At 40.9% G+C, this 16,759-nt stretch overlaps 2 protein-coding genes across 4 annotated transcripts; one reads left to right on the top strand and one right to left on the bottom strand.

Moving 5' to 3' along the window:
* The first annotated feature begins 1,112 nt into the window (after positions 1-1,112).
* On the top strand, positions 1,113-6,512 carry LOC123715594 (transcription initiation factor TFIID subunit 4). 2 transcript variants are annotated; one of them, XM_045670747.1, is made up of 9 exons: positions 1,113-1,801; positions 2,704-2,868; positions 3,632-3,799; positions 3,896-4,105; positions 4,291-4,425; positions 4,787-5,136; positions 5,226-5,595; positions 5,683-5,829; positions 5,947-6,512. In XM_045670747.1, exons 1-9 carry the CDS (start codon positions 1,475-1,477, stop codon positions 6,073-6,075), a joined length of 2,001 nt encoding a protein of 666 aa, XP_045526703.1. In that variant the 5' UTR covers positions 1,113-1,474; the 3' UTR covers positions 6,076-6,512. The 2 variants fall into 2 exon arrangements, with proteins under 2 accessions (XP_045526703.1, XP_045526704.1); XM_045670748.1 differs by lacking the exon at positions 2,704-2,868.
* LOC123715593 (protein virilizer) lies at positions 6,283-15,902 on the bottom strand. Of its 2 annotated transcripts, XM_045670746.1 has the most exons (10): positions 15,856-15,902; positions 14,106-14,167; positions 13,729-14,020; positions 8,450-13,146; positions 7,601-7,852; positions 7,375-7,522; positions 7,162-7,294; positions 6,963-7,037; positions 6,788-6,858; positions 6,283-6,713 (listed from the first exon to the last, which is right to left on the bottom strand). In XM_045670746.1, exons 2-10 carry the CDS (start codon positions 14,163-14,165, stop codon positions 6,649-6,651), a joined length of 5,793 nt encoding a protein of 1,930 aa, XP_045526702.1. In that variant the 5' UTR covers positions 14,166-14,167; positions 15,856-15,902; the 3' UTR covers positions 6,283-6,648. The 2 variants fall into 2 exon arrangements, with proteins under 2 accessions (XP_045526702.1, XP_045526701.1); XM_045670745.1 differs by lacking the exon at positions 15,856-15,902 and having other exon boundaries at positions 14,106-14,418.
* Positions 15,903-16,759: the final 857 nt, after the last annotated feature.

Raw genomic sequence — 16,759 nt, forward strand, 5'->3', positions numbered from 1 at the left:
ACATTCCAAATAGCGGATTGCGTTTAGTTTCACATGTTCTAAAATACATGCTACTTGAAATATAATAATCAATAGAAAAATATAAAATGTTCGTTTCGTTTAATGAATTTAAACTACATATAATACATATAATATAATATAAAATTACATTTAATTTTTGAAGTGAAACTTCTATATCGGTGTTGTAAAAAAATTACCGTCTCAATTTTCGGTTACGCGTCACATTATCCCGTTACGCACCATCTTTTTCTTGTCAATACCACGGTTTATTCGAGAAGGGAGAGAGAAATTCTGTAAAAATCTTAGTAGTAATAAGGTAAAATGACTACCATCGTCAAGTGTAAATAGTCAATATAAGTATAAGCCTAAATTATACTTTTAAACTTTACAGATACGCAAAACCGTAACAACCACATTTTCATTAATGCTTCGATTCATAATCATCATTTCCATATATCTGGTTTGAAGATACGCCTTCTTTGTTTAAATAAATTCAGAATAAATTGGATTATATTTAATTGTAATATTCTCGATAAATTTAAACGGCCGTGACAACAAAAAAAAATATAAAAGAGTTTAGCTTGAAGGAAGGACTATACAATAATATTTATGGTAGTTTTTTTTACTTCACAGCATCAAATATAAAACTGTCTCTTTCTTTCAACAGTACAATTGCATATGAGAAAAGAGTTTATTTGATTTATAGACTTTCACATATCACCTGACGGTATTGTTGTATGACTTAAGCCAGCCAACCGAATAAATGAAAAGAGAAATTAAAAATTTATCATAATTGAACCTTGAGGAATTTTTTTATAGGCTTTTTATATACCTATTATATTTTAATTTGTTTGTGGGTACTTAAATCTTGTCAACTATATAAACGTATTTAATAGACTTTTCAACACCAAGTTTTTAGGATCAAATCCAATACCAATCTTTTCTTTGGTCATTGAATTTTGTTGAGAGCGGTCTTTTTAATCCCTATCATTTTTCTCTTTAGTAACTTTGAATACAAATCGTATTTTGTATATAGTTATCTGTGTTGTTTACACCTTTAAATTTGACGTATATACTGTTTTACGTGAAGATATTAGATATCTGTGGACGAGTATACGAGTCGTCAGTCGTTCGTGTTTTTATTTTATTACTATTAATCTGAATTAAAATAGAAGTAATTTTATAATCATTACTTTAAGCGATTGTATTTTTGACTATAACTTTGGTATAACTGCATTGCAAGAATAGACATTTCAGAATAATTAGAAGTAAAAGTAACAATATTAGGTAACGGTTTAAAGTAATTAAAAGAAAGAAGTAGTGAATTGTTACAGCAATGCCAATGCATAATTTCAATTAAAAAAGTCAGCGACGGTTGAACACTACTCCTTAGTACACATATTACTCACGCACATGACGTGTTTATAAGGTGTTAATATCAGTGCTTTATATCTTCTACCTCTTGATAAGGATCATGCAGCCACCACTTGTGATAAAGCAGGGCACAACAACAGGACAAGTCATGCAATCTGGGATGATGACTGTACCTATGACAGTTAACTCGAGCATTTCAAACACAATTCCCAATGTTATGACTATTAATAAACCAGGAGGACAAAATGTAGTAGTAACAACACAGAATGTGGGATCTGGACAACAATCCATTATTCCAAATGTTCAGATAATCAATACACGACCCGGAGCTCCATCCGTTTCTGCTCAAAAGTCAGTTGCAACAGTCTCCCCACGAGTTGTCATTGGAACTCCACAAGTGGTGGGGGCTAGAGCGGCTGTTCCTGGTGTAAGTTGTGGAAGATTTATTTTAAAACATAATGCTTGTAACTCTAACATTATATAATTTCACAATAACATCTTCACTTATATTATGTTAATTAATCAATAAGGAAACTAAAGATTATTTAAAATATAGTTCATCTGTTACTACACCAAAAGTTCGCTTAAGTTTGTTATATTTGGTGCCTTTTTTCTATTCAAATCAAATATTTCATTGTTTATTAATTACATTTAGTACATATTTACTTGGAGCTTTTGCTGACATCGTGAAATAATCATTTTCATCTAATTTTTTTGTATAGTGCATGACTGATATTTAATGTATAACACAATACCAAAAGAGCAAAAAGTTGAAAAACCTTACATTGTTAAGTCATATAGTGTCTATAGTAATTTAAGAAACATAACACAATCATTTAGCTTACAACAGTACCTAGTTTAGGCATGTGAACTATAAACATACTGTTTATTCTAATCTATAGATGTCATTATTTATAATTTTGATCTGCACTAATGACAACTGGTTACACATTCATTAAATATAAATATCCTGTTGATATAATAATGTCACACTCCTTTAAGGTAAAATTGTTCGTTGTTTCTTAATTTAACATTACTAATGCTATGACACAGGTCTGAGACAGTTTGAAAGATATGTACATGGTAATTTAATTTGTAAACTTAAAGCTGGTTGCTTCACAGAATATTTTTTTTTTATAATTATTCATGTACAAATCCAAATTGTATATACGAAAGCTGTCTATCACATGCATTAGTGTTCATCAAGTGGCACCTAGAATCCCGCTTATCTTAGGTATGGGACAAATGACCTGCTTTTTCATCTCAGATTTAATAAATATACTTTATCCTGTCTGAAATATCAAAATTGAAACTAGGGTTAATTTTTAGATAACGCTGCAAACACTTCAAAGTCTACAACAGGGACAGCAGGGTCATTTGTTGTTAAAGACAGAGAATGGTCAATACCAGTTGCTGAGGGTGGGTCCGGCACCGGCTGGCAGCACCCTCACGGCACCTCAGCCGCAGACCCTCCGGCTGTCAACTGTGCCGGCAGTAAGTAGGACGAAGGCATCGTCACTCTGATATCAGAAATCCTGCTGACTTCCTTTTTTTCCTATTTTCCGCACCGCAAACTTAACAATTTCAGTGTCATGCATGTTTTGGTTGTGGTGCATGTGATGTTATTTATTAATTAGGTGACCTGTGGACATTTGGATGCTATACTGCAACTACATTTGGAACTTTTTTTGTATTTATAAATACTATGTAAAATTTTAAGATTTTTTGTTATATAGAGAATGTTTCATTGGTACATATTGATAAATTATATTTTATCTATAGTATGTAGAATTCATAAAACTGTAATATGTATTACAAAGCTTTCCTCCATAGTTCAAAAACAAAAAAAGTACCACTGTTAACTTGCCTTTTGGTGCATTTCTATGCTATTTAATTTGTTTTGGTATCAGTAATACTATCTAACACTATTAACAGGCTTGTTGTGTGGATGTGTAAAAAGCAGTCAATATTTGTTTTCTATGTTAACTAAAGTATTTTATATATTTACTTTTAATCATTTTTTGCCAAGATAAGATTTATAGAATAATAGTATAGTTTGATAAAATTCTTATTATTTGACAAGTGAAATTTCACACATGTCTGTCATAAATCTATTAAGTAGTTGCTGTGTATGTTGTTTTTTTTATTACCAATCTTTATTGAATGTGGATTGTTGGGTAGATTTTTGTGAAATCGAAATAAGTGGGCTACTAATGGTATGGTATGAGAGTGGGGTAACATGTGGATTGTGTCGCAGCACCCTGGCGTGGTGACGGCGTCGACGAGCGTCGCGGTGCCACAGATGGCAACGCAGCTCCCTGCGTCCGCTCCCTCCGCCCAGGCCACGTCCGCCCAGACCGCCCACTCCGCAGCTCAAAGCGCTCCGCCTTCCTCGGCTCCGCAGGCCCCTGTCGTCACCACTCAGGTGAGTCTTCACTTCACTTCACACAGCGTGCAGTCTGAATTGTGAAATATGCCAAGAGCTATTGACACAATTTCCTTTGCATTCACAACCATATAGAAACCTTTGGACAACACAAAGGAGAAGTGCCGAAACTTTCTGGCGAACCTGTTGGATCTTTCGAGTAAGGAGCCCAAGTCGGTGGAGAGGAACGTGAGGAACCTCATACAGGAGCTCATCGACGCTCAGGTGGAACCCGAGGAGTTCTGCGATCGACTCGAGAGGCTCTTGAATGCCAGTCCGCAGCCGTGCCTCATAGGCTTCTTAAAGGTGAGACTACAATCTGCTTTTTTTTTCATAATTCGTATAGTATTTTTCTAAATTGAAAACCTTTCTGCGAAATGAAACTTATTTAAACTTGTCACTACGTAGAAACTCGTATTCTCGTAGGCTTCGACCACTGTCACCGACTTATGTATCAGAACCTGATGTAAACAGCATCCGTGTGTTTGCAGAAAAGCTTGCCCCTGCTGCGCCAGTCCATGTGCACCAAGGAGCTGGTGATCGAGGGTATCAACCCCCCCTCCCCGCACGTAGCTTTCGCACCGCCCGCTCTGGCGCAGCCCGCGCTCGCCGCCAACGTACAAATGGTCAGTGAACACTCGACTTTTACTCGGCCCGAGCTCTGACGAAATGACGGTGTGGCCGCTTAACGTTGTCCGCGAGTGACCGTCGGCTTGTGGGCGACAGACGCAGCGTCTATTAAGGAATGCCGTTTTTCTACTCGTACCCTAGACCTGGGTTTTTGGTAAATTTTTACTATTTAGCTGTATTCTTTTCGATCTTTCGACTTTACTTGGAGAGGGCAGGTTTGTTTGCCATGTAAGCAATCACTTTTAAAGCTTTCGAAAATGAGTTTTCAAAGTTAAAATATCGGTAGGTCCGGGTGGTCGCTTCCGAAGCGAGTAAGCGACCCGAAGCCTATTCATATTATTCATATTTGCATTTCAGCAAAAAGCGACGGGCAAACCCGGGGGCTCCATAGCGGTGTTGCAGAACATTCCACTTCATACCAAGATCAACGTGACGAAAGTCGGCAAAACGATGACGGTGAACAGCAAAGCGAACTTCGCGAGGCCCGGAAATCCCTCGGCGGCCCTCTCCACCGTCCTCACGCCCGGAAAGTCTCTGCTCAAGGACAAGGAGAAGAAGTCCACTCTGCAGTTCACTCAGCCCTTCGGCGACGACAAGATGACCGGGGACGACGACATCAACGACGTGGCGGCCATGGGAGGCGTCAACCTGGCCGAGGAGACTCAAAGGATTCTGGGTTCCACGGAACTCATCGGCACTCAGATAAGGTCTCCCACCCTAGCGATCGCCGCGCGCCTCGCCGGCCACACCCGCCGTCTCCGTGCGGCGTCACAATAATGGGACGAAATCGTTTCAGGTCAATAAAAGACGAGTACTTGGTGCCAATGGGCATAATGCAGAACCGGGTGAAGGCCGTCATCGGAAAGCACGGCCTGGAAGACGCGTCGGCCGAGGTGAGCAGCCTCGTATGTCACGCCGTCCACGAGAGACTCAAGAGCCTGCTGGAGAAGCTGGCCGTCGTCGCCCAGCAGAGGAGCGATCTCTTGATCAAGACCGACTCCTGTTACGACGTGACCCAGGACGTGAAGGGTCAGTTAAAGTTCCTGGAGGAGCTGGACCGCGTGGACCGGAAGAGGAGGGAGGACTCCGAGAGGGAGATCCTTCTCAGGGCCGCCAAGTCGCGCTCCAAGAACGAGGATCCGGAACAGGCCAAGTTGAAGGCCAAGGTACGGGCTCCGCTTTAGTTACCCGCGTGCTGAAATTCTTTTCACCGGCACGAAACGAGTCGTCATCCTCGAATTGACTGTCGACAGGCGAAGGAAATGCAGCGAGCCGAGCTGGAAGAGCTGCGGCAGCGAGAGGCCAACCTGACCGCCCTGCAGGCCATCGGGCCCAGGAAGAAGGCCAGGCTCGACGGACCGGCGGACGGCGGAGTCGGCGCTCCGGGGAACAACTCTTTCGTCAGTATCTCTTTTAAGCAGGCTATGCTTGTGAATTTAGACCCCCGTAGACTTTAGCGAAATAGTCTTTTCCCATGCTATCATAGTGCTCGTAAACGGTCGTCCCTTAATTTCCAGCCGGGTCGCAGTCAACTGGCCCTGAGGACTCGACTGAAGCGCATCAACCTGCGAGACATGATCTTCCTTCTGGAGCAAGAGCGAGACACGGCGTACACGTCTCTTCTGTTTCGGAGCTACCTGAGATGAGCGGAGCGTCTTCGCGGGAACTTCGGGGCCGAGGGTCTCGTGATCGGTCGTTTCCGAAGTTCGCTGAGCTTCCACGATCGCGAGGAAGGAACCGTTTCATTCCTCAATTATTTTTTAATGTAATTAAGCTTTTTCATACAAAGTGGTGTAAATGATGTGGATAGCTTTGTCGAAAGGCTTTTTTGTATTGTATTAATGTAGTCTATATTGAAATAAGACATTTATTCACTCACACTTGCACAATAAAAATGATTTACAAAAATTTCAAAGGAAATAATAATGCTCGGGCGGCCTTTTCGGTTAATTCTCTCGCGTCAGTCTGCGATCGCTTAGTCGACTTTAAATATTTAATTTCGTAGATCTTAAACGTGTCGACGAACAAAGTTGTTGAATCATGTAAATAATAATTAATTATATTTTAATAAAAAGTGACTCGACTAAGTCTTTTTATTTAATTCGTCCGACCGATCGAATCGATATAATTCTGGATCATAATCCAATCACAGTAATTATAAGTATTATTTCACTCACAAATTCCTTATTATTAATTATCTTAATTAAGCCATCGTACAGTTAGCGCATGAAAGAACGGTGTCTGGGTCCTCGCTGCATCCTTCCGCCGCCCCAGCCCGCGCCACCTGGACGAGAGTTTATTTAAGAATAAAAAACAAATAGTTTTTGTGAAAACGAACACAACGATGCGGAAGCTCACCCATCATATACTGCGCAGGCGGGAAGTGGCCGAAGTGCTGAGCGCCCATTTCCCAAGCGCCGCGACCGCGTCTATTGATTTTAAAGTTCTTTTTAGCACACCGTATAAAGAAGACGTTCGTCCTTTCGTCCTCGCAAGAGTACAAAGTCAAAGTAAGAACGGAGAGTTGACTCACAGCTGTCGATAGTGCTGGTGCGGAGCCGAGCTGGCGAATCTGCCTCTGTCCGGAGCTGCGCCGCGACGGACGCCCCTTCACATATAACTTGGCTTTAGTGAACTTTCTTAATTTTTATGTTTATTTTGAAATGGTCTAAAATCGGACTCGGGGTGAGGTCAGTTAAGGAGCCACAGAGCACGGAGGCTCCGATTTTCACCTGGTGTTGGGCGCATACGGCTGATGCAGGGCGGTGAAGTCGTCGACGTGGAGCGAGGGCGGCCGGGAGGTGTTGGGCGGACGAGAGCGGAAGGCGTCGGCGCCGCCTTCGCCTCGCACGCGACTCAGAGCCACTGAAACGACATCATCGTCAAATACTGAAATTCACAGATCATAGCGGGGTCGATAAACGTAGCTCGACGAGGAAGTGTACCGGCCGGTCTCTTGTCGTCGGCGGGAAGCTGCAGAGGGTCGGGCCTAGCGTCGAGGCATCCGGCCAGACGACGCACGGCGGCCGCCAACGCCTCACCGCCGCCCGTCGATAGGTAGCTGTTCGCCATCTCCAACACGTCACACGGCACCTGATGGCGATACCGATTAGAATGAAAACGCGCTTCGTCCCATTATTTTCTCTCAAAAGATCCGGTCGAAGGTCCCACCAGTTCCGTGTCGTTGACGTCGTCGTCCCCGGCGACCGGTACGTTTAGCCAATAGCCGCCAGTGAGACGCTCGTCGCCGCAGTCGAGGGTGTACACCTGTCGGGATCCGAACTGGGTCACCAGAGGCTCCGGGGCCGTCAGATGCTCCGGAGGGTCGCTCGACGGGATGGCGACTTCCGCTTCGGGGAGCTTTTGCAACGTTGCGTACAGAAAGTTCGCGTTGGATATAGCTTCTTCGTCCGCATTTCTTTCCTGTTATTTTAAACAAGGGTTATTTATTGTACTAAGACTACGTTTCATTTTAATAAATAATATTTGTTTTTACTAATATTCGATAGTCTTATCGATATAGAGAAATCGATAACTCGTTTGACTCGACAAACATTATTATTTTTATAACAATTTTAAGTCGAGTGAATTTCAACTTTAAGAGAAACAAGAAACAGGTCAGTCCTTTTTTACGTTCGTGCAGTGAGGACCAACGTCGGTTGTAACGCTCCTCTAAATAGATCTTCTATCTGCAGTAAGCGAGACTGATCCATTTTATGACATCTAGACTTCCATGTCTTTAGGCGTAAGATGCCGCAGCCACTGTTGTTTCGACACCAATAATAACTATTGCAAAGTAGAAATATATTAAAATGTTTAAATTGCACATTTGTATTTTTTGGTCTAGTTTGTCTTTTACTTTTAATGTTTAAGTTATTTTATCTTCATCATTGTAATATTTCCCTTTAAATGATGTACACACTTGTCATTGATGCACATGCATGTTTGTGTTTTTGTATGTCGTGTGTTCTCCGTAAGTGTTTCGTAATGTGGTTTTTTAAAATAAATAAATAAACTCACTTTTAGTATTTTCTCAAGTGATGTGATCGGGTGATCCTCCGCCCCCGCCGTATAGCCGACCATGTCCGCGACGTCAGTCGGGGTCAGAACTCCCTTCCTGCCGAGAGGACCCACTCCTTCTTCACTCCTCAACACCTTAATCAAATCCATGTACAGATTCAGACACTCCGCCTTATCCTCGCCGACGCCCTCCACGACCCACTTGAAGAACTTGTTCGAACAATCGCGGCGTTTTGCCACATACTTTCTAAAATGTTGAAACCCATAATCGTGTTCGGTGAGTACATAGTAAGAACGCAGTATCGAGGACGCGACGGAAGTGCTCTTGGTGACCGAGCCGAGACATTCGGCCGTAGCGTCCAGGAACGCATTCAACGCCTCTTTGTTAGGTAACGAGTTGGCTAATACGGTGTCGCTCGCTGCAGTCAAAGGCGTCAATGTCACTTCGGCATCACAGAGGGCTGCGAGCGTGTGAGCGGCGTACTCTTGAGCCGCTGCGTGGTCGTTCGACGCGTGAGATGAACTTAGCAACCCGCAAAGAGCGGTCTGAAGTTCATTAGCTTTCGGACCGTTGCTCATTCCGTAAATAACCGCGCATTTAACCGGAGCGTGCGATACGAGACACGCTAAAAATCCTAGGACTCGAGCCATATCGGCCGAGGCGGGGTCGCCCTCTTTAATCTCTCGTAGGACTGCGCCGACGGCCGCCTTCGCGACTGTAGCGGCAGTGTTCGGCGCTAGGTCCGCTATTTGTATGCATACTCGGCGCAACATGTGCACGACTGGTCGATATGTTGACATACAAATAATTTGAATCATATCGGTTAAATCATTAGTCAATGCGTGCAAATGGGCGGACCATAAACGCCTTTCATTGGATGCGTCTGCGAGTTCCCTATCCGAAGGCGGTACTTTAGTTTGTATCGGTAAAGGGAGAGGCAATAGCTCCGAAAAGATGAGCAAACCGGGAACAAATGTGTACGGCGCTGTCATCGTGTAGGATATTACTTCTGAACACAGGGACGTCCAAGGTCCGCGCCGGATTGAGTCCCCGTCTTTAGCGTCGTCTGCTATCGGTTGCGCGTACGCGAGCAACGCTCGAACAGAAGCCTCGGCAGCTTTAGTCGCGGTGCGATGGCCAATGCATCCGAGGGGATACGATTTCGCAAGCCCATAGGTTTTGAGCAATATCGGCGCGGCAGTAATATCCCTGCATCTCGGCCCTCTGCATCGCACAACTCGCGCCAACATCTCGTCCAATAAGCGCAAGCACGGTACAAGGATTTGAGCTAGTTGTAAGCCTTTCACCGAAGCGAAGAACGAAGTGTGCATGCTCGGCTGTTCGAAATGTGTCGCCAGCTTATCTAGAATGCCTGCCAAATATGCTACACCGTCCAGAGAAAATAATTGCAGAACGTTGTACTTATATTTTAATTCGACATATTCATCTGTCGGAGACTCGCAAACAATGTTTGCTTTCGTGTCATAGTCAGAGACACAGAAATGCCTCAATATTCTTAGGCAAGTCATTAGCTCTCCGGGTAGGTCCGGCGAATGTTCGAGACTATTCTTTAATATGTCCACACACTCCGCCAAGTCTTCCCCGGCCAAGACGGCCGGCTTTTCTATGGGTTTCAAGTAAGGTAAAGCCTCTTGCAGGACGCTGGACACGCTCGGTTCGAATCTATCGTGGTCTCTGCACACGTTTATGAGTCGTTGTCCGTACTTTTTCAAGAACTGTACGTTCGCCGAGTAGCGGATGGCCGATACGATAAGCTCGATGGCGTAACCTTTCGCGGGAGATTTCTGTTTCGATGGAGATTCAATCTTACTTTTACTTTTCAAATTATATTCAAACACGGACATGAGACAGTCGGCGTTATCCGCCATCACGATCACATCTGGAACGGCGGTCTTCCCGACACTGCCGAAGCTGAGGCAATACAAGTACTGGAGGCGATCTATTATTTCGTTGTCGTCCCCTTTTCCAGCCTGAATATCGGATATCGCCTCGAGGTAATAGAGAGCTTTCAATCGGTACGCCAGTTCTAAGCCAATTACTTGTAGTTCGCTGTAATTACTCAGGTTAGCGTCTAGTGGATACGAAGTCTCTTCATTGCCCTGTTGACTGTATGGATGTGTCAGCATCTTAAAAAATATCTCACTCGAAGCCATGTTCTTATACAAATACATCAAACCCTCGTGCGAATTGATCATCTCGTAAATTAAGTCGTGAATGCGGCAAGTCACAACTAAATTGTTACAAGTAGACGGACAAGTCAATAAGAACAAACAAGTCTCCAAAAAACGATGAATACTGAAGAATTCCAAAAGTGTTCCATTGGAACATTCTTTATTTATTTCGAAGTGAGCCGACGCCGGCAGAAATCTCTTGGGTTGCGACAGGTGAAAGCACTCCGTCCGAAACGTAAACAATATCTCTTCGAGCGAATGAACAATGAATTCAGTATCGGCTTCGGATAGATCACACTCGGTTTGAATTCCTTCATTTTTTGAGTTGAGTTTCAAGACTAAATCGTTTAGTTTCCCTAGTAACTCATACACATTGAGTTTTTTGATCAAAGCACTTATAGAGAATTTTAACCTCGCAAGGGGATTGTTTTCCATCATGGCAATTAGAACTCGATAACCATTCGTGGGTTTTCTATTGATATCACTCTCATTTTTATTAAACTTTGGAAAAACTGCTTCCTGCATAAAGTGGTCCACAGAAGCTTTAGATGACAAACAAGCGTTTAAAGCTTTTAATATCATCAAACGAATGCTCAAGGCCATATATTCTTTAGAATATATCTCTAAAAGCAACATTGGAATGTCGATACCGGTACTCAACAGCAATTTCATGACCTGTCCGTTGTGTCTATGCGACATTAGGGCTTCGGCGAGGCGTATTCCACATTTCATGTGCCGAATTTTATATGTCGGCTGCTGATGAGACAAAGCCAGTTCAAAATTTAATCCAATCTTGCAAAATGTAACCAACATATTATAGATATTAGAAAACTCGTCAGGTTCGTCTGATCTACTGTAGGCACGAAAGATTCGTAAAATGACATCGGTATCTTTACAAAGATTTGTGAGGGAAACGAATAATTGTTCACATAAATGAACCCATTCCTCTTTACATGCATTATCAATATCGGGAAAAGTACTCGAAAAGAACCTTTGATCCCTCTTTTGAGTGGATTTTGTAATTTCAGACATTTTGAACAGATCAGCACAAACGTCACAGAGTTCATCAAAAGTGGCAGTCAGCACGTTTTTGGCACCCCCTACTGCCCCCTTGTCGGGGAGGGTATATATCTTGTTGACAGCTTGGTATTTCTTCCATTCTTCCTTGAAGGGATTGTAATATTTGATTACGTCATCAACTCCATCATATTCATTAACGTCGTATTCTGCGTCCATGTAAGACGAACCCTCCAAGTCATCGCAAATATCTTCATCGGAAAGTATCGGTTCAAACTGTTCGCCGTCCATAGATTTATCCTCAACATTACGCACGGGCGACTCGATAGCCTTCATAGCATTGTCTACTATGGGAACTGTAACGAGACTTGAATGTTGCTGTTCCACAAAGGTGTTGTCTCCTTCTTGAGATGGACTGCGAATTGAAGTTTTGTGTCTGTAGCTTTGGTGGTAGAAATCAACGCGCGGTATTTGTTTTCCACTTCTATCGTAGTCTCCTTCTTCCGATCGCAATGAATTAATAGGACTGCCTTCACCTTCTCGAGGAGACAAAGGTCTTCCACCGGGTGGAGTTCTTGGTCTTTTCCTGGAATCATCCCTGCTTGGGGACCTGCTACCGTAGCTGGAGCCTCGTACGCGGTACGGAGAATGTCTCTTTCCATAAGGAGAAGGGCCGCGGCGTTCGTAAGACGAGCTTCTTTTATCATATGGAGAAATTCGTTTCTCATAAGTCCCTTTGTCGTAGGGTACTTTGCGTTCATAAGAAGGCGCTCTTTTATCGTATGGAGACCGTTCGAATGAACCACCACGTGATCTTTCATATGAAGGGCCACGGCGTCGGTAATCATCTTTCTTGTAAGTGCCGCGTTCCCAGTCTCGTTCTAAACTCCTGGACCTGGAACGGCTTATGCGATACTCTCCCTTTCCAACGTACTCTCTATCACGGCTTCTCGATCTAGAACGGTCCATTCTATCTATGTCATGACTGTGATCTCGGTGTCTGGAAGTCTCTCTGCTTCGCCCCCTGTCCAGAGAGCGTCGCCTGCTTCGTACGTCGCGCCTTTCTCGGTCAAGTTCCAAAGATCTGGGGCTATGTCTGATCCTATCTGGCTCCCTTTCACAGCTCAAATCGTGCCTATCTTTTTCCCACTCATTATCCTCCAAATGATGATAAGTTCTAGGGTCTTTTGGTTGCTCATTATTATCATAATAATCAGCTCTGTACATGGGGTTTTCGTAGTTTTCAGGGTATGTACTGGCATCATAGTTTTCAGGGTTAGCGGCAGCAACATTGCTAGTATATGATGGAATGGGATTAGTACCATCTTGACTCCAGTCTGATGATTGGGGCACATTTGCAGGTAAAGCCGCAACTTCTCTACAGACTGGTCTTTGTATGTTTGGAGGAGGATTCACAGCAGATTGTGTTTCAGGCAGTACCTGAGTTAAATGACCATATACTGCCAGTGTGATAGTTGTATAGCAGCCTGAAAATTACAATTTATGCTTATAGTCTGCTTTATTGTATAATGCAAACTGGAATATTGTTTATAATTTTATTTTAAAACTCAATAAAGTTCAGAGTTGTTTGTAATGTATTTTTATAGAGAGAAAAATATGCAGAAGGCCCATGTGATGTTATGTGATATTATGTGGTAAACAATCTTATTATATATCTTATCTTATTTCAGATTTGTGTCAGATACTTATATGACACATTATAAACTTTTAGGTTATGAGACATGATCATTGACTTGGCCTGTTTCCAATATCAATCATTATAATTATTATTAGCATTAACATACTTTTTATATGGAAATAATGGTATAACCTTAGTAAAAACCATGGCACTTTCATAAATACATGTTTTATATAAGGAAGTTTACATTTTCTATCAATAGGAGTAAAAATGGCAAAACAAATGTAAATTGGCACAAAGTTCTATAGAGTTTGATCTATTAACAATGATTTATTTGAAAAATATTTATATAAGCAAAAAATTAGATATCAAATCAATACCATACAAATCAATTTATTTGTTTATATTATTGTCAACAAATGCACTTTACCTCTTAAAACTAGGCCATCTGTTGGTATTCTTGCTTGTTCTACTTCTGTGCTACACTCCATATGAATTTGTCCATTCTGACAATAGTCCAAACTTCCCAGAGCTTCAAATGTACATGCACCTGGCTTACCCAGATCATTAACAAAGAAGTCAATGTGAAATTTGGTTGGGTTAGTGGCTCCAAGTCTAACACCACCGGGAAAATCTCCTTCCACACGAGCACCAAGAGGTATAATGCGGATTTCAGTTACAAAAACTGATTTAGGAAACTGAACCAAATCCAAATTCAATTCCTAAAACATTTTTTAAAGATATTACATGTATGATTGCGTTTCATAGCAAAAAGTTATATAAAAACAACAAGATTTTATTTATTACCTCACTGGCATCATGAGAGAAAGTATCAAAGAAGAGAAGATCTGCCCTCTCTGTAGCCATGCCTGCTTAGACCACAATTCAAACTGGGTAATAAGATAATAAATCTAACTACAATACTATCATATCAGCAACCAAATATATGCAGGCAGCTAGGCGTGGAGCTTGATGCCTCAAGCTGGTTGTGCCCAAAACTACACTACAATTTGTTTGTTGTTTTTATTTTCCTCAAGTGTTTCAACTGAGCTTACTGCATATTGCATTCGCATTTTGCAATTTCAAGCTTTTACGGTTTTAAGTTTTTACCACAAATCACGCAGTCTACTATAGGTTATACGAATTAGGAACGTTTTAACCACAGACTATAGATAATAGACTAGTTGTATCGTTTAAAATATATGGAAATTATTTTTTTCCTCAATCATTGAAGTAAATTACGAATTTCAAATTTAAGTTCATTCATTTCATTTTAAAGATATTTATTTATAAAAAATGTAATCACGAATACTTAGTCGAGAAGTTCGTTCCCGCTTTAGCCATCGCAATAGTTCTAAAGTCAACCGTAAACAAATTAGACAAAACGAAACGAAAAACGCGACTAAATAAAATAACCATGGTCAAAAAATTAATGCTGTCTCTTGTACCACAAAGTCTGAGACTTGTCAATATAACTCTATAATAATCTATGTAATGAGATATTTAGCCAAATATATATTTAGGCAAATAATAATAAAAGTAGCCAGAATCAGATTAGGGTAAAAAACCGCCTTCACCGGGGAAGGACATTTACTGCCTACTTCGCTCACTCCAGTGAGTTTTCGTCCTGCCCTTCAGGCGATTGACCACCCCACGACGGCCGAGGTTCGAGTCTCACAGGAGACGCCCTTGCGCTAGCCGCAGAAAAAATAATGTCTCAAATAACTCAAACCGTTTACCGTTCAGAGGTGACATGACTGATAAACTCCCGTTCCTAGATTATATTATTTTAAAACTGTGTAATTTAAGGGCCTATAGTTATTTTAATGACCAATCGATATCGAATATTGTTTTAGTCAGCTTAGACATATATTTAAAAAATAAAAATGAATGCTATAATTTATTAAACATAGTAACCACTAAAGCCAAAACACAATCCATGTAAAATAGTTTTTGATATTATTTGGCAATTTAACTGCTATGCACCGGACTATTAATACGAATTTTATGAATTGATTTATTATCTTTATGTATTGTTTTATTCTCAATAAATCTCACCGTCCACTTTTGTTTAAGTGCGCGAGTTTTCTACTTTTCTTCTTATATTAGGATCCTCATGCAATATATTATTATACTCTGACATTCTGATTCATCCGATTTATGAAATGATGGTGGTGGTATAAAGTCTTAAGTATTGTTTAAGGTATATTAAAACTTCCTTATTGCTATTGAAATTGTTTGTAGGTTTTTTAAGTATTATTTAAAATGAAAAAAATTCGCTAAATTAAACGAATAAGTACTTCTGTAACTTTGAAATGTAGTTGCAATAAAAATTCAAAACAATTTACAATTGGAATGAGAAGACCGAGTGTGCTGGGTTCATTTTATTTATTTATTTTTGATAACATATATAATATTTAAAAAAAAATAGATTTACACCGCGCCTCTTTTCGGATGTCATGGAATATAAAACCTCTTTTATAAGCTAACGAGTCACTCTGTATCTTCTACCACATTTATCGTAGAGAGTGTTCAGAGGAGTTGTTCAGATTAATACCTGCAGCTGAGTTTCATCATCGGACGTCGAGGCAACATCCGAAATTACACCCGTATCACCTCGACGTTCATCGTTCCAGGTTTTGCCGCGCACAACCACTATGTGAACCAGCTGCCCACTGAAGTATTTCCGAACCAATTCGACTAAGGGTCCTTCAAAAAAAGAGCATACCAAAGCTTAAAAGACCGGCTCCACACTCGCGAGTCCTCTGGCATTGAGAATGTCCATGGGCGGCGGGGATCACTTAACATTCGGTGAGCCTTCTGCCTGTTTGCCCCTATTCAATAAAAAAAAACATGACAGTGATTATTGTCTAATGTAGGCAACATTACGTATACGTTAGTTGGTATCGTATAAAACCAAACGCAGGTATTTAAAATGTCTTAAATGGCGTACGTTTAACGACGTAGCTAAGGTTTTGTTAAGAAGATTCAATCATCGACTCTTATCTATAATATCTAAATTTTCGTTCAAATATATGTTAAGTTTTGTAAATATCAAAGACATTGTCACGTATTAAATTAAAAAAAACTATACAGTTTTCGATTTTTTATGTATTACATGTAAGTACTACCTAACTAACGCAGTAGCTTCGACTACTGTGGAGAGTGAGACGTGAGTACTCGTATAGTAATACCACAAAAAAAAAATGTGTTACGGCAAAAGGATACAATTATATTATGTAAGTTTCTGCCAAATAAATATTTATTTATTGTACAAAATATTCTTTAAAAAAAGTAATTTTCATGTACTTTTTTAAATACAATATATATCATTGAAATCCACATCAAACAAACAAAGTCTTTAAACCGGTATACATATCTTTTGTATTATAAACGTAAAATTACAGAATATTAATTTTTATTTTTCTGGTCACAAACACACTTAAACACGAGTATTGTTT

This window comes from Pieris brassicae, chromosome 10, assembly GCF_905147105.1.
Source record: "Pieris brassicae chromosome 10, ilPieBrab1.1, whole genome shotgun sequence".
In the NCBI taxonomy this organism is placed as follows: Eukaryota; Metazoa; Arthropoda; class Insecta; order Lepidoptera; family Pieridae; genus Pieris; species Pieris brassicae.

Excerpts from the sequence above, each read along its gene's own strand:
- LOC123715593 (XM_045670746.1), bottom strand. The coding sequence starts at position 14,165 with ATGGCTACAGAGAGGGCAGATCTTCTCTTCTTTGATACTTTCTCTCAT. Across the intron at positions 7,523-7,600 it reads ACGTCAACGACACGGAACTG|GTGCCGTGTGACGTGTTGGA; the intron begins GTGGGACCTTCG and ends TATCGCCATCAG. Across the intron at positions 6,714-6,787 it reads GCCTGCGCAGTATATGATGG|GTGGCGCGGGCTGGGGCGGC; the intron begins GTGAGCTTCCGC and ends ACTCTCGTCCAG.
- LOC123715594 (XM_045670747.1), top strand. The coding sequence starts at position 1,475 with ATGCAGCCACCACTTGTGATAAAGCAGGGCACAACAACAGGACAAGTC. Across the intron at positions 4,106-4,290 it reads GCCTCATAGGCTTCTTAAAG|AAAAGCTTGCCCCTGCTGCG; the intron begins GTGAGACTACAA and ends GTGTGTTTGCAG. Across the intron at positions 5,830-5,946 it reads CTCCGGGGAACAACTCTTTC|CCGGGTCGCAGTCAACTGGC; the intron begins GTCAGTATCTCT and ends CTTAATTTCCAG.